The sequence below is a fragment of the Macaca mulatta genome, chromosome 17 (genome assembly GCF_049350105.2).
Source record: "Macaca mulatta isolate MMU2019108-1 chromosome 17, T2T-MMU8v2.0, whole genome shotgun sequence".
Taxonomy (NCBI): Eukaryota; Metazoa; Chordata; class Mammalia; order Primates; family Cercopithecidae; genus Macaca; species Macaca mulatta.
In genome coordinates this window covers 93,537,237-93,563,734 of record NC_133422.1, presented here as the reverse complement: position 1 = coordinate 93,563,734, position 26,498 = coordinate 93,537,237, and the positions used below count along the sequence as shown (strand labels likewise).

The 26,498-nt window shown below is 42.0% G+C and overlaps 1 protein-coding gene across 26 annotated transcripts in view; it reads left to right on the top strand.

The window, feature by feature from the left end:
• Positions 1 to 26,498, top strand: part of DOCK9 (dedicator of cytokinesis 9) — a 299,986-nt gene that overhangs the window by 239,101 nt on the left and 34,387 nt on the right. For 6 of the 26 annotated variants that reach the window (XM_028837250.2, XM_077973897.1, XM_028837245.2 and 3 more), the window contains 9 exons: positions 1,163 to 1,229; positions 2,642 to 2,689; positions 5,907 to 5,950; positions 13,960 to 14,075; positions 19,727 to 19,864; positions 19,980 to 20,162; positions 21,860 to 21,973; positions 22,094 to 22,309; positions 25,299 to 25,356. In XM_028837250.2, coding sequence (XP_028693083.2) covers positions 1,163 to 1,229; positions 2,642 to 2,689; positions 5,907 to 5,950; positions 13,960 to 14,075; positions 19,727 to 19,864; positions 19,980 to 20,162; positions 21,860 to 21,973; positions 22,094 to 22,309; positions 25,299 to 25,356 — 984 coding nt within the window. Of the gene's footprint in view, positions 1 to 1,162; positions 1,230 to 2,641; positions 2,690 to 5,219; positions 5,357 to 5,464; positions 5,951 to 13,959; positions 14,076 to 19,726; positions 19,865 to 19,979; positions 20,163 to 21,859; positions 21,974 to 22,093; positions 22,310 to 25,298; positions 25,357 to 26,238; positions 26,308 to 26,498 lie in introns of those variants that run through there. The other 20 variants (XM_077973893.1, XM_077973889.1, XM_077973888.1 and 17 more) reach the window with 7 other exon arrangements.

Below are 26,498 nucleotides of genomic sequence, written 5' to 3'. Positions count from 1 at the left end.
CGACCTTTAGAATCAGATGCACACGATTTGAATTCCCACTCAGCCATGATTCTTCAGACTGGTGAATGGGAGAATTACTTTACTTCTCTGAGCCTCTGTTAGCTCATCTAAATGAGAACTTTCTTCTGTCCCAGATTATGGTGAGGATTAGATTGCACAATCTATGTGAAATTGTGAGAGAACCTAGTACAGTGTCTGGCACACAACAGATTCTCAGTCTATATCTCATGTCATTCCTGCCTGTCATTGTTCTTGACAAGTGTAGAGTGAAAGCCTGTGGCCATGCATCTTCATGAGCCATCAGCATCCCCACAGCCACCCTCTCTGCTCATCTCAGGCCACAAAGACTCTGGCTTTTTCCCTAAGAGAAAATTCTTTACCTATTTCTCAACCTCAGTGTGAAATATAAGAATGCAAAAAAGGTTAGCTATTAGATGATAGAATTCAAACGACAGTAATACTAAACTGTTAAGGGTTCACACAGAGGTTTAAATGCACATACTATTCGGTACAGCTATTTTGCTTCAGAGAACTTATCCTGTAGGTATAGTTAGACATGCATGCAAAGACCCACATAAGAGGATATTCATTGAACCATAATTGTAATAGCAAAAAGTTAGGGGGCAGAAACAGTAACTGTCTATCAGTAGGAGACTAGTTAAGTCAATTATGGTCTATCCACATAGAGGAATATTATGCAACTTAGAAAAACTTGAGATAGATCCAAGCTATATTGTTCAGTTAAAACTCAAAGAGCAAACTTATGTGTGTAATATGCAAAGATTTTCAACAAATTCCCTGTTCGGGAGAGATCCTGTAGTAGGAGACAAGAGATCCCAGCTTTAGGTTGTATGTACACTTGTATTCTTAGAATTTTCTAGTCTATTTAAGAGCATGTTACATATAAGTTAAGTGAGCATTATGCTAGAATGTAGCACGAGATGACATGATGGAATTACAGTTCAAATGTTCAAATACAGCATGTTGAAGGTGAATAGGCCTCAGGTGTGTGATATCCAGTGTAGAGTGGTCAGCTATAAAAGAGGGCAGGGAAAGGGTTTAGAGGCCTACACTCCAAGGTTCCTTCCCATTTTCACGACAGGTGATTCTCCATAATGTATATGATATATATTGTGATTCTAAGTAAATGTTTATTTTCTAGATGCTTTGTTTACATATTGGAACAAGGCTTCAACATCTGAACTTATGGATTTTTTTACAATATCTGAGTAAGTAGCTTTCTCTTTGATCATTGCCTCTTGATTTTTTCCTGGATCATTAAGAGGCTTGACGAATACTATGTGGTTGAACCAGGGGAGTCATGTATGTCACATCCTCACTTACTTCTTAAGCCCTTTCTCATGGACTTGGCCCTAAAACATATTTTCAGGGCTTGTGACCTAGTGATCAGTGGTCACCCTTAACGTATTACAGATATGTGCTTGTTTTACATGAGAGGTAACTGCTTATGTGTATAAGTCATCTTAATAAAATAACACAAAATTTATTAGCTGAATTGGGTAGATACTGCTTTTCTAAGTTGAGCCTAACTTAAGCTGATGCGGAAACTGAGTCAGAAAAGTTGCTATAATTTTAAAATATAAGAAGTAAAAGTGAAATCTTATGTAGCATCTTTATCTCATTTTGGCTCATCAGTATAAGTTTCTGATTTCCTTTAAGCTCTTTACTTTTAGCAACGTGAATCTACAATCCCTTGTCCAAAACTGCTGGGGCCAGATAAATTTCCAAATTCAGAACTTTTTGGGTTTCTGAAAAATTCACATATAGACTACATCCCATAACATCTCAACAGCATCTCTCTATAGTAAAAATAAAAAATTTCAGCAGTACTATTATTGTTCATAATAATTGGATAAATCATAACTATAAGTAGCTTTATGTCTATTATTTTGGGTCACATTTTGGTGCCAAATGTATTTGCATGAACTCAGGAGGAAAGTGGTTTTCAGAGTTTCATGCATTTTGGAACTACAGATGAGAGACTGTGGGCCTGGCCCTCAGTGGATACTTGGCTCATCGTCTCCTGACCTCTGCTGAGTAAAAGGCAGGAGTTATATGGTGAAATGAGGTTCAACACCAGAGGAGCTCACTCGACATTGTTTTAACTACCTCATTAAATACATGATTTAAAAAAACAAAACAAAACAATGTTGTTAGATATATATTTTTAAAAACTACACACTTGGTGTGTATAATCCATATATTTGAGCCAAAGAGAGAGCTGCTTATATAGATGTAAATGAGGATGAATAAGTAACTTGGAACAGGGTGCGTGGTCTTCAACATGATTTCCCGGGCACGCTGCTGTGGAGTGAATTATCACCCCTGAGTCGATGGACGATCCTGTCGGTCCTGGGCTTCTGCACTGTGTTGCTTTAGCCAGCCACCACGGCACTGATAGCTGCACAAGATGGGGCCTCCCTCACAGGTTAATACATTTCTCTGGGCTTGAAGGGACTTTCCAGAGGACTGCCAAAAACTATTCTGAATGAATGAGGATGTGATATATGCTGGTGCTAGACATAATGCTTATTGAATTTGTTATTGTTAATGGATAAATAACGTCCTGAAAATAATTTTATCTTCACTTTTCCCTAATAATTTTTCATCTTGCCTGCAGAGTCTGCCTGCACCAGTTCCAGTACATGGGGAAGCGATACATAGCCAGGTACTGTGGGGCGTTTTCATCCGAAACGTGTTGTTTTCTGTGTTGCCTGGCTCTGATTGTGTGGGAATGGTCATCAGTGGCGGCTGGCAGTTGGGATTCATGGAAGCGGCCATGGGGACCGATGGCAGGCCCTTGGATTGCCACCGCAGAGCCCAGCAGTGTCTTTCGTCTGCATTCTTACAGGCGAAGTCTCATTTCATCTTACGTGTTACCTCTTGGAAAGTGTTCCTTTAGCGGGCTGTGGCGACCCTTCCATCCTGTGGTCCAAGCTCCCCTTCCTTCTCTGTTCTGTCTCCTTCCCCTCCTCTTCTCCCCAGTTCTTCTTCCTGTGTTCCTTCCTCAGTGATTTCTTTTTCTCTGTTTGACTTTCCAAGGTCATTTTGACTGTTCCTGCTCCCAGCTACAAAGATACTAAAATCTTACTAACCACTCTTCTTCTTTCTTAATGAAAGAATGTTTTCAGTCCATCTCAAATTTGTGTGGACTTCCACAAACCTCTAAAATGGAGCCTTTTGTCTTCCTACTCTTGACTAGTTGATAAGCGCTCCATGTTCTTGGCCAGAACTCCCTGGTGAGTCGCGTCACTCCCACCTTCCTGTCCAGAACCAGCCTCCTAGAAACTCCTTGCAGCTGTGTGGCTGGACACGCCTTCTTTGGGGGCGTTTCTTCACAGCACCTCTTGTCCTTACCAAGTTCTTGCTCCTGCCCCATTGCCATTAGGAATGTCTGTGTGTGTTTGTTCTCTGTGTTGTGAGCCATTCTGTTAGTGTATTAGTGGGGTCTTGGTCTAAGTATTATATTTTTTTACTGTTGTTTTAACAGCTTTATTATAAGTAAATATGTTTTAAGAAAAACTTAAAAATGTAGTTGTCATTGAGGTTTGTTTCTCTATATATCAACAATTTTGTCTTATAGTGATGAAATAGGCCAGAGATTTTTAATAGACTTGCTCTTTGTGAAGATTTTCTTTTTCTGTTAACATTGTTCTTTTCTGGGGATATTTGAGAAATTTTCAGAATTACATTTTATGTTAAGAAGTAAACATGTATGTTTTCTTTTTAAAAGAAGCAAATTTAGAATTTTTGCATTTTCCTCCTGTTAATATTTTCTGTTTTTCATTGAAATGTGGTAGCACTTAAAGTTCTCTAATATTAACTGCATTATTTTTTATCACAACAGTAATTTTATATTTGAGTTTTGGAGCACTAAATGCAAGTATATACAAGGTGTCCTTATACCAGCAACATCTTCTACCTTGACTTAGATTCTCCCTGACTTTGTGCCATGAAGATGGGCAAACAATAAATTCTGTCACAGAAAGGCACTGTGCTGGGCTAGCTTCAGTTTTTGCAGTGACACCTACATCACAAGATGGCATTTGGAGAATATTGTGCCAAGTAGAATAAAATGCCTCACAGCTTAAAACGGTGCATGTGAGAAGCTGCAGATTTCTGTCCCAACAAAATGTTTTAGAATCGGGTTTTGTGAAGTGGTTAACTTAGTTTTTTTCAGTGGATATAAATTTAACTTCTTTAAAGAAAATCTTCCTACTTCATAAGCACCCTGTATATATTTGCATATAAAAGTGTGGACTGCCTTAAAAATAGATGGGCCGAGGAAAACGGGAGTGGAGATGGTGTGACTTTGCTCCATGCACTGTGGAAAGATATGCTCTGCTCTATATGAAAATTGCCATGGGTCTCTGCTGCATGTGAAACAGATCCTGAACTAGACTGTGAACCTTGTACATGTTTGCCATCCACGGTGGTCCAGTTTGATGAACACTGTGCCTTCTTATTGTCCCTTTGAAGTCACCCAGCAGCATGCAGTCGATGATAGTCCATGCATGTCCCTGTTCTCCTACACACAATAACACAGTGAGGGGGACGGTTGGCTCTGGGACAGGGGACAGGTGTCATTGCAGCCCTGGTCTCATTTTCATCTGCTCTGGTGATGGTACACAGCAGGAAGTTAGCTGTTTGATTGCTAACCCAAATCACTCTTCTGTTTTCTCTACTTGACTGCTGACAAGTTTAACAAAGTGTGTGGCTCTTCTCCTTCCTGCTTGGGTAAGAATAAAGGTGTTAAAACTCATATAATCCCTTCCATTGCATGTTTGTTCTCTGTGTCTTCCAATGCATTTTTTAATTTAAAAAAAAATACATGTCTTTTGCTCTTTCAGAACATATATAATCCAAAAAGATGAGTGACATTTTGACAGTTGTCAGAACACTAACCATTAGTACTGCATTGGAGTGATGCTTACTTTTTTCAGAGTAGCATCTCTAAAGTACTTTCTAAAAATAAGAAGGTCCCTGCTTTGGCCTGATTTTTGCTCCTGGGTCATCAGGTGCTTTGCCGTGAAGTGTGTGGGAGCTGCCGCCTGCCTGTGTCTCTGGCTGCTCCACCGCGCTCGGTCAGTGCATGGCCATCTCCCTCGTGCCATGTCCTGGCTTCACTAACGCTCCCCGTCTCGCTGCGGTGTAACACGTCTAACTTTTGCTTCTATCCCATTTCACTCATGTTGCAGGAACCAGGAGGGGTTGGGACCCATAGTTCATGATCGAAAGTCTCAGACATTGCCTGTTTCCCGTAACAGAACAGGAATGATGCATGCCAGATTGCAGCAGCTGGGCAGCCTGGATAACTCTCTCACTTTTAACCACAGTAAGTCCCATGACATGCCATCGTAACAGCCAGCCATCTCATGTGCCATCTCAGAGGGGAGAGCCCCAGGCCACACCTATCACATCACCAACTCGATATTTCTTCCAGCTCAAAGCAAGTAGGATGAAGAGCTCATGGCACAGTTCCCTTCCTTGGAGGAGCGTCCTCAGCATTTGGGAGTGACACAATGTGGAACATGCTCAACTACAGCACGAAACCTAAAAGTGCCTGACCCTTTCCCCATCCCCAAAACAAAACTTAGCTGGGTCCATAGCCAGCCGTTCTCCAGTATTCTAAACATAAAGTTTGGATTCATCACCTGGAGCCAACTTGACGTTGGCTTTCCCCTGCGACTCTGAGAACATTCGGGATGGATTTCTTTCACCCCTCCTGATCCCGTGCATGTAATTGATCAAGCGTCCACATTTTGACATTCCAGCTCTGAATGGATGTTAATCCTTGCACTGCTGTGAAAACATAAAGCCCTTGAATCAATTGTGAGGGTGTGGAAAAGCATCCAATAACAAAGTGACTTTTTCTGTGTTTTCAGTGTGAGAAAGATATCAAGTGTGCTTGGAATTTCTGTAGACAATGGTAAGATTTAATCAGGTTGAAGTCTGCTTACGAGGCCGCTTCACTTGCAAGCCGAGACCTTTTTGTTCATCTTGCCTTCCTAACTTTGGGGCTTTCTAACTTCACAGTAGAGATTCTGCCAAAACAGGGGAGCATATTTTTAATTTACTTTTATCAATCAGCAGAGGGGACAAGGCATCGTGTGCTGTTTCTAGTAATTTAAGTGTTTTATCTTCTTAAGGGTTTCTCAGAGCGGAACACCTGAAAGATATCAACCATACAGCACTTGAAAAACTAATGAGATCATTTATAATAAATCTCATTTCTGCTAGCATTGTGTTCTCTAAATTGTTCCATCTCTTCTCCAAGCATGACACAGCTAGTTATTGTTTTATCTCAACAATTATTTGTTATTCCAAGTGCTGTCTTTAATACATGGTTATTAATATCCTTCCATCATGTCTAATAATAAATTCCATTCACTGTGATTTTTCACACCTTTTTTTAAAATACAGGCCAAGAGTAAAGGCAGTGTTCCCAATGCATTGTATTAATAATAGTTCAAAGTAAGACACCTGAGGAATCAAAACAAAGCAGCTTCCCACACCTCTGCCCCAGCAATGTAGGCATTATAAAGATTGTCCAGGTGCGGTTAAGTGTTAGGAAGATTGGCCGGGCGTGATGGCTCACGCCTGTAATCCCAACACTGGGAGGCCAAGGCGGGTGGATCACTTGAGACCAGGAGTTCAAGACCAGCCTGGCCAACATGGTGAAACCCCATCTCTACTAAAAATACAAAAACTAGTCAGGCTTATTGACACACACACGTAATCCCAGCTACTGGGGAGGCTGAGACATGAGAATGGCTTGAACCTGGGGGGCTGAGGTTGTGGTGAGCCAAGACTGAGCCACTACACTGCAGCCTGGGTGACAGAACAAGACCCTATCTTGAAAAAAAAAAAAAAAATCAAAAATGTTATGAAGATAGTCTCTATTGATAAAATCCCAGGCTTAATTTAGATAATGTCAGTCTGCCACATGCTGAGTTGGTAGCCATAAAATGCTAGTTCTGAGTTCTACACTTAGCTGTGTAGAACATTGAGTGACACCTTTAAGGCTACAGTACTTGATTTTTTAACATCTTTTCTGTTGGGGCTTTGACTAGCTCTGCAGAAAAGGAGTTGAAACAAAACCAAGAGTGTTGTTATTTTTAGTTTTTCTTTGCCATTTTGTAGCAGAAATTCAATCCCCACTGATAAACAGGATCTGCTGGACCTCCTTTGCTCAGATAATTTCTATAACACAGAGGCTAACTCACTATTGGTTGAAATAAATGCTTAAACTTTGAAGCACTTTTAAAAAAATCATAAGTACACCAGTGCTCCACCTCCAAAGATAGTCATTTAGGAAACACAGGAAACAAAAATTAAATGAATCGTCCACATGTGAATAAATAACCTTAATCCATGCGAATATGTAGCAGCTCTTCCCACTGCAAATGGGTTTTGTGGTGGTAACTTGAATTGGAGGAGAGAGACAGCTGGCCTGGTGCTGCTGCTGCTGCCAAAAGCCATCTTGTTAACATGGCTTATTTCCATTCTGTCTTCCTGCTACCCACAGAGCGCTGTCCTCCTGTCTCCCTCCTCTTTCATCAGTTTTCAGTGGCACACTGTCCTCAGTCATATTTCTCCTGCTTTGCCAGTAAATAACGTGTAGCTGATTCTTCTAGTCCTCGCCTGTGTTCCTACAATTCCTGTTCATCCCGAATTCGTTCTGTTATCTCCTAAGTTGTTGCATCTCCTAGAACTCAGCCTTCTTTTATATCTCCAGTTCTCATTATATGTTTGAGTTGCTTCAGCTTTTCCCTCCACTAGCTCTTTGAGCTCCAAATAGTCAATTCAGACAAAAAAACACAGAGAAGGGAGTGCATACTGTATGTACATGAACATGTATGTGTGTGTGTGTTATATATATGTACATGTTTGTTTACATCTCTACCTGGGTATTTTTTGGGAAATTTATGACCATATATGTCTTTAAAAAAAAAATTCCATTTAACAACAAATACAATACCTTCTGTTGGGCCAACCAATATGACATAGATCCAATATGTGAGAAAGTTGCCAGGGATCCCCAGGAATCCAAAATGAATTTATTTCGGAAGAGAATAAAGATAGGAAGAGTCCCTGTACATCTGCATTATTCGTTTCGTCTCTTTCTATAGAGTAGGAAAGGCTGTGTCAGAACTCAGCTTGACCAGCAGGGAGCAGCAGAGGCCCATGGGAAATGGAATACTTTGTGGGTCTGTCCCCATCACCACTGGTAACAGGCCATGGAAGAAGGCACCACAGGCACTTCACATGGAACTCCAGCAAGAACCTGTCTTTACTCTTTAATTTTGATAGGAAATAGGATAGCAAATCCCCATGCCCAAATCCCATGATGGCCAAGTAGTCTTAGCTATTTGAAAAACACCCTTAAAAGACAGGTTTGTTGTTTGGACCATCAGTCAGGTGTATGGAAAATAAACTTTAGAACACTTAGGCACTGACAAATTTAGTGTGATTTGTGCTCATTGTGTATCAGTGGAAGAGATTTGTGTCAAATGAAAAATTGAGAGTGATAGCACAAAACCACAAAGAGAAGGGAGGGTATACTGTAGGTACATGAACATGTATATGTGTATATATGTGCATGTCTATAAACCACATTATGAGGTGAAAACTTAGTGAAATGTGTTTGCAAATAAGTGGTACATTTGCAATATATATATAAAATAACACTATGTTTACTTTGATGTCACGTGTTCTAAGAATACATCAAGTTCATTTGCATAATTCATATGTCCCACTGGTGTAATGCAGGTAACACCAGCCAAGAGGTAGCAGCATGTAAAGAAAATCTGGATTTCTTATAATTTGATCTAAAAGGCAATTAAAGATTACTGGGTCAGGTTACAGATAATATTTCAGATCAGAATCAGAAAGTATTTTCTAACTGAACTGGCCTTGAGTGGCATGTGCTGAGCTGCCTGTGAAGTTCATGTGGACACCTGCAGCTGGAGGTGTGCAAACAGACTGGAGGAGGCCCAGCTGGGGTATTGTCCAGGTCACTTAAACATGCCATGAGGACTTGGATGGCGTGGCTTGTCGGGCCCCATTTAACTCTGAAATGTCTTTTTTGTCTATGAAGCACAAGCAAGAAAATGAATGTAGGCGATCATTAAATTCCTTTACTGTACATCATATTGAATTAATATGAAAAATACAGAGAATGTAGACATCTCTGAGTTAAAATATTTTCCAAAAGTTTTAAAGCATGGATAATATATCTTTAAAATTGGGTAAAATGTGCTTAGATGCTTTAAAAATATACTCAAAATAGTAAATAAATGTTTGTGGCCCGGCACGGTGGCTCATGCCTGTAATCTCAGCACTTTGGGAGGCCGAGACAGGCAGATCACTTGAAGTCAGGAGTTTGAAACCAGCCTGGACAACATGGTGAAATCCCGTCTGTACTAAAATAATAATAATAATAATAATACAAAAACATCTGGGTGTGGTGGTGGTACACGCCTGTAATCCCAGCTACTCAGGAGGCTGAGGCAGGAGAATCGCCTGAACCCAGGAGGTGGAGGTTGCAGTGAGCCAAGATCACACCACTGCACTCCAGCCTAGGTGACAAAGCGAGACTTCATCTCAAAAAAAAAAAAAAATTTTGTTTTAGACAAAACACTTATTTCCTTGATTCTGAGATGTGTTTCCTTGATTCTGAGGCACATTTTTGCACATTTTCTAGTATTTCTGAAGTTGGGTAGATCTTACACATTACATTGGATATGGTAGTCTGTCATTGATTGGTGTTTCTTGCAGTTGATGGAGTCTCAGAGTTGAGCAGGTCTGATACAGTGTACGTTTAAAGTCAGTCATTTGTAATATCCTTACAGAGGACTTTAAGATGTGTGGTGTGTTTAAACCAAGTATTTTCACTTGGGGCCTTTACTTCCTATGAGGTCCCATTTTCGGATGCAACTCAACATTAGGTTTAAGAAAGCCACAGGGAAGAGAAAGCTGATGGTATGACACCCACCTCCTGAAGTATAAACTCTTAGATTAAGAGCTTGTGTCTCCACAAGGCATTCTGAGCTTATTTGTTTTCTTTGTGGATCAAAGGGCAGATATCAAATGATATAAATTTTGCCTTGGGGTATTACTATTTATTCTCTACTCTTTGCCAGTCTGTGAGGAAAACCTTTTTAGCAATAAAAATTGGATGGAAATGAATAATAGATTGTGTAGATGTTGACCAGTTTGATATTTTGCAAAAATGTTTGAACTCAATAAAACCATACACCATAAGTTAATATATATCTAGGAGACTAGGTCTTCTACATTTGAGAGTTCTTTCAGCAAGAAAATTCCTTGTTATTTGGTATTTATATTTTCTCATAAAACTTACTATGTTTCTGGATTCACGTTATGGGCTAGAGGGGGAAAAAGTCAAAATACAAACAAGAATTTTGGTTACATAAAGAGTAGGCCGGGCGCGGTGGCTCACGCCTGTAATCCCAGCACTTTGGGAGGCCGAGGCGGGCGGATCACAAGGTCAGGAGATCGAGACCACAGTGAAACCCCGCCTCTACTAAAAATACAAAAAATTAGCCGGGCGCGGTTGTGGGCGCCTGTAGTCCCAGCTACTCGGGAGGCTGAGGCAGGAGAATGGCGTGAACCCGGGAGGCGGAGCTTGCAGTGAGCCGAGATTGCGCCACTGCACTCCAGCCTGGGCGACAGAGCGAGACTCCGTCTCAAAAAAAAAAAAAAAAAAAAAAAAAAAGAGTGAAGGCGGCTATCAAATGGAAGCACCCCCTGTAGGAATATGTCTCTGACCTGCTCTTCTATCCCAAACGTCCTCTGGTATTCAGGAAAGGCGTGTGGCCTCGTGCTTCTGTCCTGCCCACCACATTACCTCTGATGTCATGGTGGTGGGGAGGGAGGGGGTTCACCGATGTGTCAGCATTCTTCATTTGAACCATGCAGGTAATGTGAGTTCGTAAAACAGGGTTAGGTTAATTCAGTGTAGACACATTTCATCTGTGGCCCCTGAGTATTTGAAAGATTTGGGGACTTTAGAATAAGTCTCGTCAGAATGACAATAGAATGAAAATTGTATAAATTTGAGCAGCGAATCTGAAGGACCGTAAAGCAGCCGGGGCATGTGTGTCAGAGATAGCACGTCCATGCAGAAATCCCGCAGCTCTGTCCCTGAAGAGTCAGGCTGGAGGGAATCAGTGCAGTGCCCCAGGCACCACGGCCTCCTAGTGGAAATCGGTGTGCTTCACACCGTACTGCTTACTTGCCCGGGTCAAAAGCTGCTTAATCAGCTTTCAAAACGTTGCCAACCCTTAGTTTAAGAAATTTCTCTGCCCCTTCTTGGATTTACTAGCTCAGCTTCATTTTTCTGTGTTGGTCTATACCACGGTGATTGTTGATTCAAGGCTTCCTCCTGCGCAGCTCTGTTCCAGGCCTTGAGACAGTCTCAGCCTCTGTGACCGCTTCAGCCTCTCTATGCTGCCAATTATTTTTAGGGATTTAAAAAAATAGCACTAGCTCAGGAATCCTGCTGATTTCTTAGATGAAACAGTTGAAGGAAAAGCAAAGCATAACAAAATGTGGCTAAAAGGGCCATTTCTTTTAGATTCCTGTGTGACTCAGGCAAGCATACCAATTTCTGCATGAATCTGACTCTAAAGGAGAGTAGACGGTGTAATAACACTTCCCAGTACCATGTTTCCGTATGTGTATACATAATTATATAATAACTTAATTAGCATAGTCTATTGATGATATGTTTTAAAACAGCACATGGCCAAATTCTAATTTTTAATTGTTTCAGGCTTTCAGCCAGGAGTAGTTAAATTCTATGGGAGTTCTTCAGGCTATCTCATTGGTAACGATCCCCTAGATGCATTTCACCTGTTGGTGATCTAGACCGAGAAAAGGACAGTTCTTTGCAGAGAAAGAAATTAAAATAAAGCCAGTTCCTTGTTAAAATTGAACCCAGACGAAAACTCATTCAGGGCAAATGGTAGCCTTCAGGAAAGGATCCCTTGGACCTGTGTGATCATTTTGGTTGGTCTGATAACAGGTGCTGTATTTTTTGTGTGTGCTCTCTTACCACAGTATGTGATCACTTTAGCAGTCATCATCGACCTGTTTTCCTCTTTCATTGTCTCTGTATCTTACCAAACAAACCTTGCTGAATAAAGTCATGCCTTGGCTTACCATCATGGCAGTTCAAGTGATATTAGTACCCCAACATACCCACCTCTCTTTTCTCTGGGAGATTTCATACCCCAAAAGCAAAACATGAAATAGAACTAGCACGGTGCCAGACGTATGACAGATCCTCACTGAATCTGGAGAGGCGCTGGCCGTGCTGCAGAGTGGAAGTGATGCGGTCCGCAAACAGGATCTCAGCACCACCTTGGTCAAAGCAAAGCAGCATTGGATCAAAGCACACAACAGCGTTTCTATCATATTTTAAAAAGCACTTCTGTAGCTTTTAAAGCTCTTCTGTAGCCTTTTAAAAACCCCTCTATAATTCTGACATTTAAGTCAGAATGATGTCATGCTAGTTACTTGATTTTCTCCCAATAATATGTACTATGATATAGTGACCTGGATGAGGAATTTGGAGTGTAGATTCTGGGTTTTTGTTGTTGTTGTTGTTGTTTTCCCCCATTACTGGTCTCAAGAACATTCCCTAGGTTTTCTGTACTTCATTTTCTTGATCTGTGTACAAAATGTCCTCCTCTCTGGAGTATTAGGAAAATTACTTAAGTAATAAGCGTTGCTTTATTTTTGCTCCTTGGAGAAAGACATTACATGGTGTTTTATTATATTGCCATCTTTCTTTGTAATCTAGATCAATACTGTAACATCTTTGCATCCCTGTATGTATTTCTGCTAATGCATACCATTTCATAATTTAATATCTCAACTTGTATGTCAAGTTGCATTTATATCAGCACTAAATTGATTTTCCCACATATAGAAGATTTCTGCTTGTATTTAAATTATGTGTGACTAAGCTAAATTTAAATGACAGATTCTTCAAGTCCTTTTCTTTTTCTAAGCATTTCTTTCAGACATGTTGGCTTTTATGCTTTTTCTTAAAGCAAGTAGAATACTATGCACAGCACAGTCAACTCTTGATTATCATTCACGAGCCTTGCTGATAACGGATCCTGATGTTATTGACTTAACACCTCCATAGCACTCACTGTGTGCCAGGCACTGTTCCAAGAACTTCACAAATATTAGCAAATTTAATCCTCACCACAACCCTTTGAGGTAGATACTGTATTATCCCCATTCTACAGATGCGGCAACTGAGGTTATAAAGAGGTCAAATAACTTGCCAAGGCCACACAGCTGGTGAGTGGCAGAGTGGGACTCAGTGAGCAGCAGCCTGATCTCAGGCTCATTTTCTTAACCTGTGTTGTGCTGCTGCCTCCGTCTACATGGGAAACTTTGGAAATCTTAGCCTCCGCCAGCACTCCTGCTGGATAGCAGAATCGATCGACCCCTGTCTTGGTCCAAGTCCTGTCTCCACTGTTTACTGCCTGTATGACTTTAGACAAGTTTAGCCTTCCTATGCCTTTATTTCCTTATCTCTACCGAGGGTTCAACAATGTTCATACTTCATAGGGCTGTTGAGGGATTAAATGAGAGAATATGTGTAAAGTTCATAGAATCGTGGCTGGTATACAGCAAGTGCATAATAAATGTTTGCTGCAGTTATTGCCCTTTCAGAGTGGGAAAAAAGTTATAATTGAATTGAAACCTTATTACTACTTTCTCCCTTCCTTCCCTCTCCCCACCGCCCCCCCACAAAAAAAGGCAAACACGGAGATAAGCTTCCAAAGTGGGCCTTCTGGTAAATAATCAAAAGTTGACTGTGCCTACCCCATCCTGCCAGCCTTGCCTTCTGAACCACTGGGCAGTAATCTTGTGTTGTAATTCATGCAGGCTACGGCCACTCGGACGCAGATGTTCTGCACCAGTCATTACTTGAAGCCAACATTGCTACTGAGGTTTGCCTGACAGCTCTGGACACGCTCTCTCTATTTACATTGGCGTTTAAGGTTTGTATCAATCAGCTGTACGTGGTCGAGTTTTACCTTCCACATTCATTCTGCTTGGTAAGCTCAACCAGCGTAAACTGACTGTGTTGCATTTGTACTTCCGCAATTTTTTTTGCCCCTGTAAGGAAACCATTAATCTTTAAATTCATTTAATGAAATCATTCCACAGTGAATGGCTTGAATGCCCTGAAATAAAATTTAACTGGTCAGTGTGTGCTGCGTGCTTGGGCATGATGGAAACATGATCTCTGGAGGCAGTTAACTTTTGGCTCAAACCTTGAGGATTATGAATATAGGCACCTAATCAGGCATTTCTACCTTGAATATCTTTAAATATATCCAAATGTTATAGCATTTAAATTAGATTTTTATGTAGAAAGGAGCAATAAATACAAACACATTCATATTTTCAGTTTTTTTATCAGTTACTATATTAAATGATAAAAATGTTTCAGAGATGGAAAATGAAACTTTTTTTTTTATTGTTTTTAAGTTTTAGCAAGTAATATTCAAGTAGGTGGAGATGGACTCTTCAGCCACTCCTGTTTTTAGGAACCGAATACTTCTCATTCTTGCTAAACGATTACTTCCATTTCTAGCATAGAAAGGAGAAATTGAACGAGTGTTTATACACCATAAATATTGGAACAGTTTGCTTATCTGCAAGGGTATTTGGGAAATAGAACCGAAGTCATTCTCTGCTTTACTTGTCTCCACTACTCCTAAAGCACATTCCTTTATTAGGAAGAATAATGATAGTTTTCCTGACATTGTGTCACTTTATTATTATATACCTTTACTCTCTTCAGACGCCATCCCACTCTTGTCCCCGTGAAGCTCATTCCTAGGAGCCCAGTTGAGAGATGGGGAAATGAGCTTGAATGAAGTGAGCTCAGGGGTAGGAGTGCCTCGTTACCTGGAGCCTCTACTACGGGGGCTCTCAGACTGTGGTGTCCAGGCCAGCGGCCGCTGCAGCCCTGGGAGCGTGTCAGAAATGGAAATCCTTGGGCCACTACTCAGACCCACTGAATCAGAAACTCTGGGTATGAGACCTGAACATCACAGTGGCTCTACTAGAAACATGAAAGAGGCTTTGGAACCTCTCTTTTCTTGCGGGTACTTTTAGTTAAAAATTCTTAGTAAATAGGCAAGGAAGGCTTTAAAAGTAAATGTCTGGCCATGCATACCTGTATCAGTCTCGAACATGAATCATTAAGTTCAGAACAGCAGTGGCAACACCTTCTTCCCCTCTCTGCCTGTGCCCCACCAGGTAAATAAGCAGGAAATTCTGGAGCTGCAGAGCAGCATGGGGTGAGCTCCAGGCACACGGGGCACAAGCGCAGTCTGAGTGCACCTGTGAGAACAGTGACGGTTTCCTTACTCAACAGCCTGCAGTTCTAATTCAGCCCCCTTCAAGTTTCTCACTTAATAGTAAAGAAGAGGGGCCTGGTGAAGTGGCTCACGCCTGTAATCCTAGCACTTTGGGAAGCCAAGGAGGGCAGATCACGAGGTCAGGAGATCGAGACCATTCTGGCCAACATGGTGAAACCCCATCTCTACTAAAATGCAAAAAAAGTAGCCGGGCATGGTGGTGTGTGCCTGTAGTCCCAGCTACGGGAGGCTAAGTCAGGGGAATCGCTTGAACCCAGGAGGCAGAGGTTGCAGTGAGCCAAGATCACGCCACTGCACTCCAGCCTTGCGACAGAGCAAGACTCCGTCTCAAAAAAAAAAAAAGAGTGATAAAGAAGAGAATTTGTCACTATTCCTGGAACTCTAAATATCTGGCCTCCAGTCTGGGAATGGGAAGGTAGTAGGGGCTCAGATGTGAACTCCAGGTTAACAGTAAGCACTTTTACCTGTGTTTGCTCCTCACTGGTCCTATGGCAAAGGGCCTGATCCCTGAGACACCCAAGGAAGATTGAGCTTCTAGAGCTAAGGTGATCTCTGTCCAGGTTTATATGCCTGCATGCAAAAAATGTTTCCGGTTTAAAGCTCAGCACCCCCCCACACACACACACTGGAAGGTAGGCGAATGGATGGTGCGCTCTGTGGCATTACTGGATGTTGGGCCGTGTGGTAAGACAGTCTTCCCTGGCTTAGACTCACAGATACGAGAGGCTCATTAGCACCACAGCCACTGGGATCTTTCTTTGCAAATATTTACTCAGTTGAGGTATCAGTTGGACCATATCAGAAGAGATAGAACAATGAGTGAGCTGGCATAATTCAAGAAAGTCATCTTTAACAGGTATAGCTCTGTGGTTACTGACTCTCTTAATTGGCTACATCTAATAGATTGCCAAAGACAATCCAGAACTCAATTTCCTAGTAAGATAAAATGTTTGAAAGATTTAAGCCCAGAATTCTGGTTATTATTATTACATTAGCTTCCTGCTATGTACTGAGTGCCTTCTGTGCCTCAGGCATTAATCTTCATAACAGCTCTGCCTGATAGATCGAATTATCCCACATTTTATAGATGAGGAAATTGTGGCTGGGAGAAATTAGGAAATTTGCCCAAGATCACTACACAACTGGTCTGTCCAAAGGTCTTGTTCTCCACTAAGTCAGATGTGTGTGAGTGTGCTTGTGTGTGAGAGAAAGATGGAGTTGAGTAAAGATCAAGGTATTTGAATGATCTCTTATGCAGACAGAAGAAAAACATTACCAAACACTTAGCAGATATCAGATATATACAAATCTGGACACATTCACACATGTTATCTCACTTAGTACATAAAAGGGTTTGTTTTGTAAACAGATTGTCACATGCAGAAAAATACGGTTTTTCTAATGTCTGTTATTAACACAATCCCAAACCAATGCTGGCCTTCAAGTAGTTTATGATATTTTTAATGTGTTCACAGATTTAATCTGTAAATGTGTTTTTAGCAGTTCCATTTAGTACCTCTTCTTGATCTGAACTGAGCAGTGAGAACTAACACATAATCAGGAGCAATAGGAACCAAGACAGGGAGGAGCACATGGGCAGCCGGAGGCTTACAAGGCAGCTTGTGATCTGCTTTGCTCAACCATGAGCCTGGTCTGCAGACACATGGGGCTTAGGTCATCTTAGTGATTGGCAAGCATCTATAACAGAAATGGCTCTTCTCCAAACTGATTTTTTAATGTTATTTTACAATAATTGTGTACATAATGATAAATGCTGTCTGACTGGGAAGAGTTTGCTGTCTTAAATTAACTTTGTTCCAGTTACCTCATTTGGACACCCAAGGTTTGTTTTCCTCTGTGTTCCTGGATCTTTTAGAAGTTACTGATGCTGAGCATTCATTTGCTGAAAGGCACGTCTCCTGGATTAAGCTCCATAAGAGACCATGTTACAATGGTCAAACCTGAATCCAAGACAGAGAATTCCTGGAGAAGCAGTCTCCACTTTATTGCTAGAAATAAGCCATGCCTTTATATTATTCTAATGTATCATTTAATTTCCTAAGTGAAAATTTCCCATCTTCAGCAAGAGTCTCTAGGGATAAAAAGATAGAAATAAGATACCCTGCCTTGTTATCTGTGGATATTTCTGAGTGGAACAGTTAAGGGTGATTTTTGTTTTGCTCTTTTTGCCCCCTGTGGGCCTTTCTGAATGTTCAAAGATGTGTTTGTATTTAGTGTATGTTACCTTCTATTTGATGAGAAAGCAGCAGGGAGACACAGAAAAAGAGGGAAGAAAAGTGACTGGAAAATAAAGGCAAGTAGCTAGGAAACTGTCCCTTTTGTCTGGGACAAAAGGTCCTTTATTCATTTAAATGGAGGTTATTTAAGTCTTTTTTAAAATAAATTTTATTGTATGTATTTGAGGTTTACAACAGGTTATGGGATACATAATGTAAATGAGCTTTAACTCCATTCTTGCAAACAAGTTTTGAGATGAGAGCTGAAGAGGACTAAATCCTGAAAATGAGAAGTAAAGGCCATGACCATAGAGAGGGAAAGGAGGAGAAATTGAACTCAAGTAGAGAAACATGGGAAAAATAGAGAAACATTAGAAAAATGGGCCAGTTCAGATAGCAGAACTGTGAAGCTTGGGAATTTTTGTAGAAACCATATCTCCTGGATAGCAAAGAGTGCTAAGAAAATGAAAGGTCACCTCCAGATCCACCCAAAACTTAATCCAGTTATAATTAGGAATGTAAATACATTGGAGAAAAGCAAGGCTTTCAAACTACAGCTCCTGAGAAAATGGCGTTCATAGATAAAACTTGTAAGCAGTTCCTCAAACACTGGAAATCACTTTTGTGTGTGTGTGTGAACAGCTGCTCATAGTTGAGAATTAGATCATATTCATTTAAATAGTTGTACTTTCTGCTCATTAAATTGCTCCCCTTTCACATGATGGAGTTCAATATGGTACCGTAGTATTTCATGATAGAAAGATCACTGTGAATTCCAGGTGTTCTGTCAGCTGTGATATATCCACAATTCACTGGACCTAAAAAAAACAAAAACTTACTCCTTGAGGAAAAATTTCCCTCCAATAAGACAAGGTAGATGTTGCTCTGAAACTATGACTGCAAGCATAATTTCCTATGTAGCAAAATCATATGGACGTAAGTTACCCCTGTTCATTTGGCCGAATTGTAAGATTGGTTTGAGATACTGGCCTCTTGACATTTTCTTTTCTTTATAAATGTCAAATCTGCCTACTTATGCAGAATGCACACACATATCGTTCCCCTGCAGAGCTTTGTTCAGACAGCTTGTCCATGTTGGAAAGCGGTGCTCTTCAGTGTCATGCACATTTAGACACGAAGCTCATCCTGGCTGCTTGCTGGGCCACACCTCTAGCTGCTATGTATATTCTGCAGTTGATGGGAGTTGTAGCCAACCAGGCTTCCAAAGTGTTTAATTTGTGTGAATTTTCTACTGACAGGAGGAAATCTTGAGTGACTAGAAGCAGATTATAGTCTTCTTTTCTTTGATAAGTAAAATCCACAAATGTTAAAACCGTGCTAGATATCACCTACTGAGCTAGACCACAGTACGCATCAGATGGTTTCTCCACTTGATCTCACGTCTTCACAGTCACTGTTCAAGGTCAGTTTTAGGGTCATCGTTTTACAGATGAGGATGCTGAGACTCAGTTTACCTGGCAAATTCACACCCATAATAAGTGGTACCTGACCAAAGCCTGTACATTTTCCACCTTCCCAAACTCTCTGATTATTCATAACTTAGCAGAGTGCCTTAGAGGCCCGGGGAGACCACCTTTCCCTTTTCGAAGCCCTGGTTCATATACCTTACTTGAGTATTTTTCCCCATCTGTAATTAACGCATACCTGTGATGGCACTTCCCTGTTGGAATTAAGATGTCACAAATGACACCTCTGTATCAGCTGCTAGTAGACAGTAAAAATGAGTACATATTAATAAGTAGAAGCCCAGTCAGTACTAAGCAAGTGTTCCTTTCAACTGTATTATAATTTGCTGGGAGGCTTAGCCTCAAAACATAAATGTATTGATAGTTCGTTCTACAAAAGAATTCTGTACTTTCCTAGAGGATTCAAGGCAGAGTTTGTTTAAAGAAGTGTAAGTTGTCTTAATACTTAGAAAATGTACTTCTTGAGCCTGAAATTGCGTGAAACCTACTAGAGGTGACTGGTATGTCTAACAAAGCCGTCGATGTCTGTTTTCAGAACCAGCTCCTGGCTGACCATGGACATAATCCTCTCATGAAAAAAGTTTTTGATGTCTACCTGTGTTTTCTTCAAAAACATCAGTCTGAAACGGCTTTAAAAAATGTCTTCACTGCCTTAAGGTCCTTAATTTATAAGGTAAGTTGCTTCATGGGTGATGGTTAGAAGTTTTCCTCCTTCCCCCGGAATTGAAGGGTACATTACCAAGCACTGACCTGTCTGTGGTTTATCTGCTTCCTCTCATCCTGTCTAGTTTCCCTCAACATTCTATGAAGGCAGAGCCGACATGTGTGCGGCTCTGTGTTATGAGATTCTCAAGTGCTGCAACTCCAAGCTGAGCTCCATCAGGACCGAGGCCTCCCAGCTGCTCTACTTCCTGATGAGGAACAACTTCGATTACACTGGAAAGAAGTCCTTTGTCCGGACACATTTGCAAGTGCGTGTGGTTTAGCTTTCCAATAAGGATTTACTCTGTGCAATCCTGCTGTATCAGGAAAACTTTGAGTATCACATTGACCAATTTCCCTTGTCGTAAAGATACTGCAAGATCTGAAAAACTGGGAAGCCACATCTGCTGGCTTGGTTTACTTCACGCTCCATTACTATAAGATCTGGGCCCAAGATGCATTCTGTTGGTGAATTGACATTTAAATATTGAATCAATATCGGACTGATTAAAATTCCATTGCATTTTCGTTTGAACTTGTATGAAATATGCAATGGGTAGGCTGTCCTTTGCAATACTTTATCAGAACATGGATATATTAACTATGCCACGGGGGGGGCTCTGTCTTATCTAATACTCACATAGGTATTAGAACCTATGTGAGGATGCTTAATAGTAAACCTTTTAGGTAAGAAACAAAAAGCCCAACTGAAGTGGTTCTTTTCTGTCCTCTATCTACTGACACATCTGCTGTCTCTCTAGAGTTAAAGCATCCTAAATTCTCTGCTCTGAGAGCCAGCCAAGATAATGACCAAACTACTGTATTGTTGTAAACTCTCTTTTTCTACAAACACATGGTAGGGATCCCTCTTCCATCTCTGCATTTTACCCTTTTTTTTTGGAAACAATATTTGTGGTCCACGTAGCATTCATGGATACAACCATGAACAAAACCACCCTCTCCCAGCCCTCATGGAGTGTAGTCTAATGGAGGTCACAGACAAGCTCTGGAACTCTTAGAACACAAGTGTGACCACTGCTGTTGTAGAGGAACTTGAGTGGATCAGGAGGGGCACCTGGAGGATGTGAAGGATGCATAGGGCTCATGGTTGAAGAGTGGTGAGCGTGTTCCAGGCCACAGTAAACCACGGGGAAGCACTCGTCTGGGGAACTAGACACGTTCCTTACTGCAGAGTTTAGAATATGGGTGAGAAGGAGTTGAGGAGGACCCATGGTTGCATATCCAAATCGTGGCGTATTTGGACAGATCTTCTGGACTCCAGTGTTGGTGATGGGTCAAGGCTAGTCTAGACCTCAGCTAGGGAGACCATTGTCAAAGCTAGGTCAGAGAGGATGCTCTCCTAGACCAGGGATGGTGAGGTCAGAAGGAAGAGGAGATTGAGTTGACAACATTTGGTGACCAATTGTACGTGGGTGTGGTGAAGGAAAAGGATAAATAAAGATGGCTTCCATGCTTTAGCTCAAGCAATTGGGTAAAGGCAGTGCTATTCATAGAGCCAAAAAAACACAGCGCCCCTCCATGGCATAGTTAATATATCCATGTTCTGATAAAGTATTGCAAAGGACAGTCTACCCATTGCATATTTAATACATGTAAGTTCAAACTGAAAACTGAGAAAGAAATCATGTCTCCCTCTTGGTTGGAGAAGGTAATAGGTAAGTGGATGGGCTTATCTCATTCTCCTCCTCCCTTTGCTCTCCTGATCGGCATTTTGCTTTGCAAACAATGTTTTTTAAGGCTAGCAGAATCACTTTCTGGAATTACTCTTAAAGGGGAAGAAAGTACCTCAGACATTGTTTCCCACACTGGAGTGACCCCTGCTCAAAGCACCCCCCCCAGCCCCCACTGTCCCCTGTCCTCAGGCACATCCTGACTGAACACAGAAGCCCAGCCTGGGCAGTCATTTGAAGGCAAATTGATTTGCTCATGTTTGTGTGTCCCTAAGGTCATCATATCCGTCAGCCAGCTGATAGCAGACGTTGTTGGCATTGGGGGAACCAGATTCCAGCAGTCCCTGTCCATCATCAACAACTGTGCCAACAGTGACCGGCTCATCAAGGTGGGTAGCCTGGCCCATGTTAGTTTCACCCCAAGACTCTGCCTCAGCACCTGAGGTGCATATGGACAGGCAGAAAACAGAGGAAGCCACGTGTCCTTTCTTCTTCCACCCTTGTTTTAGCACACCAGCTTCTCCTCCGATGTGAAGGACTTGACCAAAAGGATACGCACGGTGCTAATGGCCACCGCCCAGATGAAGGAACACGAGAATGACCCGGAGATGCTGGTGGACCTCCAGTACAGCCTGGCCAAATCCTATGCCAGCACGCCTGAGCTCAGGAAGACGTGGCTCGACAGCATGGCCAGGATCCACGTCAAAAACGGCGATCTCTCAGAGGTAGCCCTGCCAGCCGCTTGATCGGGTTTTTGATAAAAAAACAGTGAGGCCCCATTCACTAAAATAAGCCAGTTTTGAGAAAAATTATCCCATGAATCAAAAACCAATTAAAAATATGCAAAACTTTAAACAGTATGAGACTCAGGGTGACTTCATAGTTAGTTGAGCATTTTAATAATTTAAAACAAATTGTAAGAGGTTATTTTTGCCACTGAAGAGCATTGTTTAAGCTCTTAAACCTATTCATACAGTTTCCTGCTCATTAAAATACACATCAAAACTCCTCTGTAGTTCTAAAATTCAGCTATTTTATGATAAAATGAATTCCTCCTGTTACTCAAGGTCATGACAGGTGTTGCTTTCTCCTGCGTGAGGTAGTCCATTTCCTTTTGTGGATGCAGTAGGTATTCCAGCACTCCCTTCTCTGCAGAGCTGATGTGTTTCCATATGTAGACCGTATGGCTGGGAGTTGGGTGTGTGGGCTCCAGTGCAAGTAATATTGGACTTTGAATCCAAGATCCAATATTAACTAACTCTGACATTGAGCCAGTTTTTTAACCCTTCTGTTGCTCAATGACATCATCTGTAAAATGGGGAATTGGAGAAAACAGTTGGCTGTAAAGCAGTCTGTGCTCCCAGGAGAACTCATTCAATGTCTGTGCCTGAGATATTTAGGTATGATGGACGGTATTACTATAGCAAGCAAGTTTTGACTTTTAAACTTGTATAACCGTTTGAATTAATAAACATACTCTAAGTCTGAAAATTTTAACTATATTTACATATTTATTTTTCAAGGAGTTCAATATGCTAAAAAGTACACATTAACATGACAGTTTTGTTTGACTATAAATTTAATGTAAACCGCACATTGGCCATAATAAAAAGGAATAACTAAGAGAAGTAATTTTTCTATGGTTCTAAGAATTTAAGATTCTTGGCCGGGCGCGGTGGCTCAAGCCTGTAATCCCAGCACTTTGGGAGGCCGAGACGGGTGGATCACGAGGTCAGGAGATCGAGACCATCCTGGCTAACACAGTGAAACCCCATCTCTACTAAAAAATACAAAAAAACTAGCCGGGCGAGGTGGCGGGCGCCTGTAGTCCCAGCTACTCAGGAGGCTGAGGCAGGAGAATGGCCTGAACCCGGGAGGCGGAGCTTGCAGTGAGCTGAGATCCGGCCACTGCACTCCAGCAAGGGGGACAGAGTGAGACTCCGTCTCAAAAAAAAAAAAAAAAAAAAAAAAAAAAAAGAATTTAAGATTCTTTAATGACCTATGTGGCCTAGGTCTCAAGAAAAAAAAAAAAAAGGCGGCCGGGCGCGGTGGCTCAAGCCTGTAATCCCAGCACTTTGGGAGGCCGAGACGGGCGGATCACGAGGTCAGGAGATCGAGACCATCCTGGCTAACACGGTGAAACCCCGTCTCTACTAAAAAATACAAAAAACTAGCCGGGCGCAGTGGCGGGCGCCTGTAGTCCCAACTACTCGGGAGGCTGAGGCAGGAGAATGGCGTGAACCCGGGAGGCGGAGCTTGCAGTGAGCTGAGATCTGGCCACTGCACTCCAGCCTGGGCGGCAGAGCGAGACTCCGTCTCAAAAAAAAAAAAAAAAAAAAGAAAGGAAGAACTCACTGAGCTTCAGCTGTTCCTCTGTGAATTAGTTTTACGTGGCTGCCGTAACAAAGTACCCAGACTGAGTGGCTTCACACAGAAATGTATCCTCTCACAGTTCTGGAGGCAGAAGTCCAAGATTGCAGTGGCAGCAGGGTCGCATCTCCGAATGTCCTCAGGGAGAACCTGTTCCATGCCTGTCCCTGAGCTCTTTGTGTGGCCAGCAGTCTTGATGTTCCTCGGCTTGTAGCCACATCCCTCCAGTCGCTGCCTCCGTGGTCTCGTGGCATCCTCCCCCATGTGTCTGGGTCCCTGTGTCTCCTCTCCTCTTCTGTGACACCAGTAATGTTGAATTTAGGGCCCACTACACACCAGTATGACCTCATCTTAACTAATTACACCCACACAGAGCCTGTTTCCAAATAATATCACATTGTGAGGTCTCAGGGAGGCCATAAATTTTGGGGGGACACCACCCAACCCAGTATACCCAGTGAATAGGGGACGAAAGCAGCTAATTTATAAGACTTCTTACTGCCCTTGCCGTGTCTGGTTTTGTGTATGTGCTCAGAAACCCGTCATGTACTTTCCTGCCTGTTCAGTGCATGTGACCCTGCTGTGCACTGCAAGAGGGACACACGTGGGAGGCATGAACTCTGCCTCTGAGGACTGGACAGTGCATAACTCCACTCTCCAACAGACTTCTCTCTGCACACATCAGAGTGCATGCCACACTGCTGACATTCGTTGACACACGTGCACGTGGAGCAGCCTCCGCCGGTGTCTGTTGGCTAGCTAGGGGTGAGGGTCTAGATGAGGGCACCACGCGGTGGCACTCACCCCGCTGACAGGCACAGAACCGCACGCATTAGAACCTTGCAGCAGGTTCACTTCCAACAGCTGTCTTTGATCTTTATAACACCATGGCAATTTGGTGAAAATAATTTCTTTTTTCTTTCAATTTAAGATATGTATAATGTTACTGATTTAAGGTTAAATTATGATTTTTATTTAGAATTTTATGTTTGGAAACAATTATAACTTGCTGTTAATTTTTAAGTCAAGCAAAAAATATATTAGCACCTGAAATTTGGAAAAGGCTGCTTTTATCTTTTACTTTACAAATGTAATAATTCTATATAGAAACAAGTTTTAGCAAATTTACTGCCATTTATCTCAACTCCCAATTAATTTCAAATTTTCAGCTTTTGTGAGTGGCTCCACTCCTTTCAAAAGGGAAGATGTCAGCTATTAGAAACACTAGCTGGTGCATTGAGATCTAATATATACGTTCATACATTGATTAGATTTCTGTCTGTGTGGGACATTACGACATGCTGTTATGAATGATGATTCTGAGGCATGTGTCTTCTATTATAGGCAGCAATGTGCTATGTCCATGTAACAGCCCTGGTGGCAGAATATCTCACCCGGAAAGGTAAGGAATTATTCCCATGTTTTGTGACATTAATTAGTATAAAACCATACAAAGCAGCAGACAAGTGAGAGCCATTCAGGAAGATTGGAAGGTGGGAATTTGTGTGTTTGTGAAGTGTATTCATTGTTTTATCCCCTGGCCTGATGTTTGCTTGAATTGGTGGGCACAGCAGAAATTCCAGGACCAGACAGAAAAGTAGATGACATGTTGTCATGTAACCTCCTCTGACAGCTTCACTCTGCAAAAACTAGTTAATGAGTTTTGCATCTGGCCAAATCTAGAGCTAAGAAGATACTTTTCCCTTAAGATAGTTCCCACTGGAGCGATTAGGCAATCAAGAAGTTGTAACGGGAGATGATCAGACGGCATTTCTGCAACGCAGCCCAGCTGGCTTGATTGTCTGAGAAGGCAGCCTTTCTGGTGGAAACCTTGTCTCCCAGAGGACGGAGAGGGGGCAAGGCGTGATGCTGCATTTGTGCACTCTGCGTTTGTTCCCAGATGAGCAGGCCGTGAAGTCTTTCACAGGTTCCCTGTGGTTAAACAGCAGGTGCACATTTCCACTCCACAATCAGCACAGCACCAAATGGTGACATTTATTTTTGGAATACTGAGGTTCTTAGAAAAGCTGGTAGTCTGCATGAGTTACATGGGAGAAACAGCAGCACCAGATCTGGGCTAACGAGGAATAGACGTACGAAGTGAGAAATCGTGTGAAACCAAAGATGCCGAGGCCACAAACTATATTTCTGGTGCAGCTGGCCATTCGGAATGAAACAGCAGAGCCCCAAAGAGAAAAATTTGGAAAGGGCTCCATGTTCATTTAATACCAGTACTATTTCCTGTCGAGACCTTTTATCAGGTGATGCATTTCCTCATGTTTAGAAGCAGTCCAGTGGGAGCCGCCCCTTCTCCCCCACAGCCATAGCGCCTGCCTGAGGAGGAGCCGGGGAGGTGAGCCTGAGGATCAGCCCAGCCCCCGGGGACCCCCTGCCTGGTCACCTGCCCTCCCGTGGTGGGGGATTTGCCCTTTCAACTTTGCATGGACAGACTTCACTCTCCTTCCCTCCGACTCTGTGGCTCTCTGGTTGGCTGGTGGTCTATTCCCGTGGGCACAAGAGGAAAGCATCTTGGCCACCACTTTG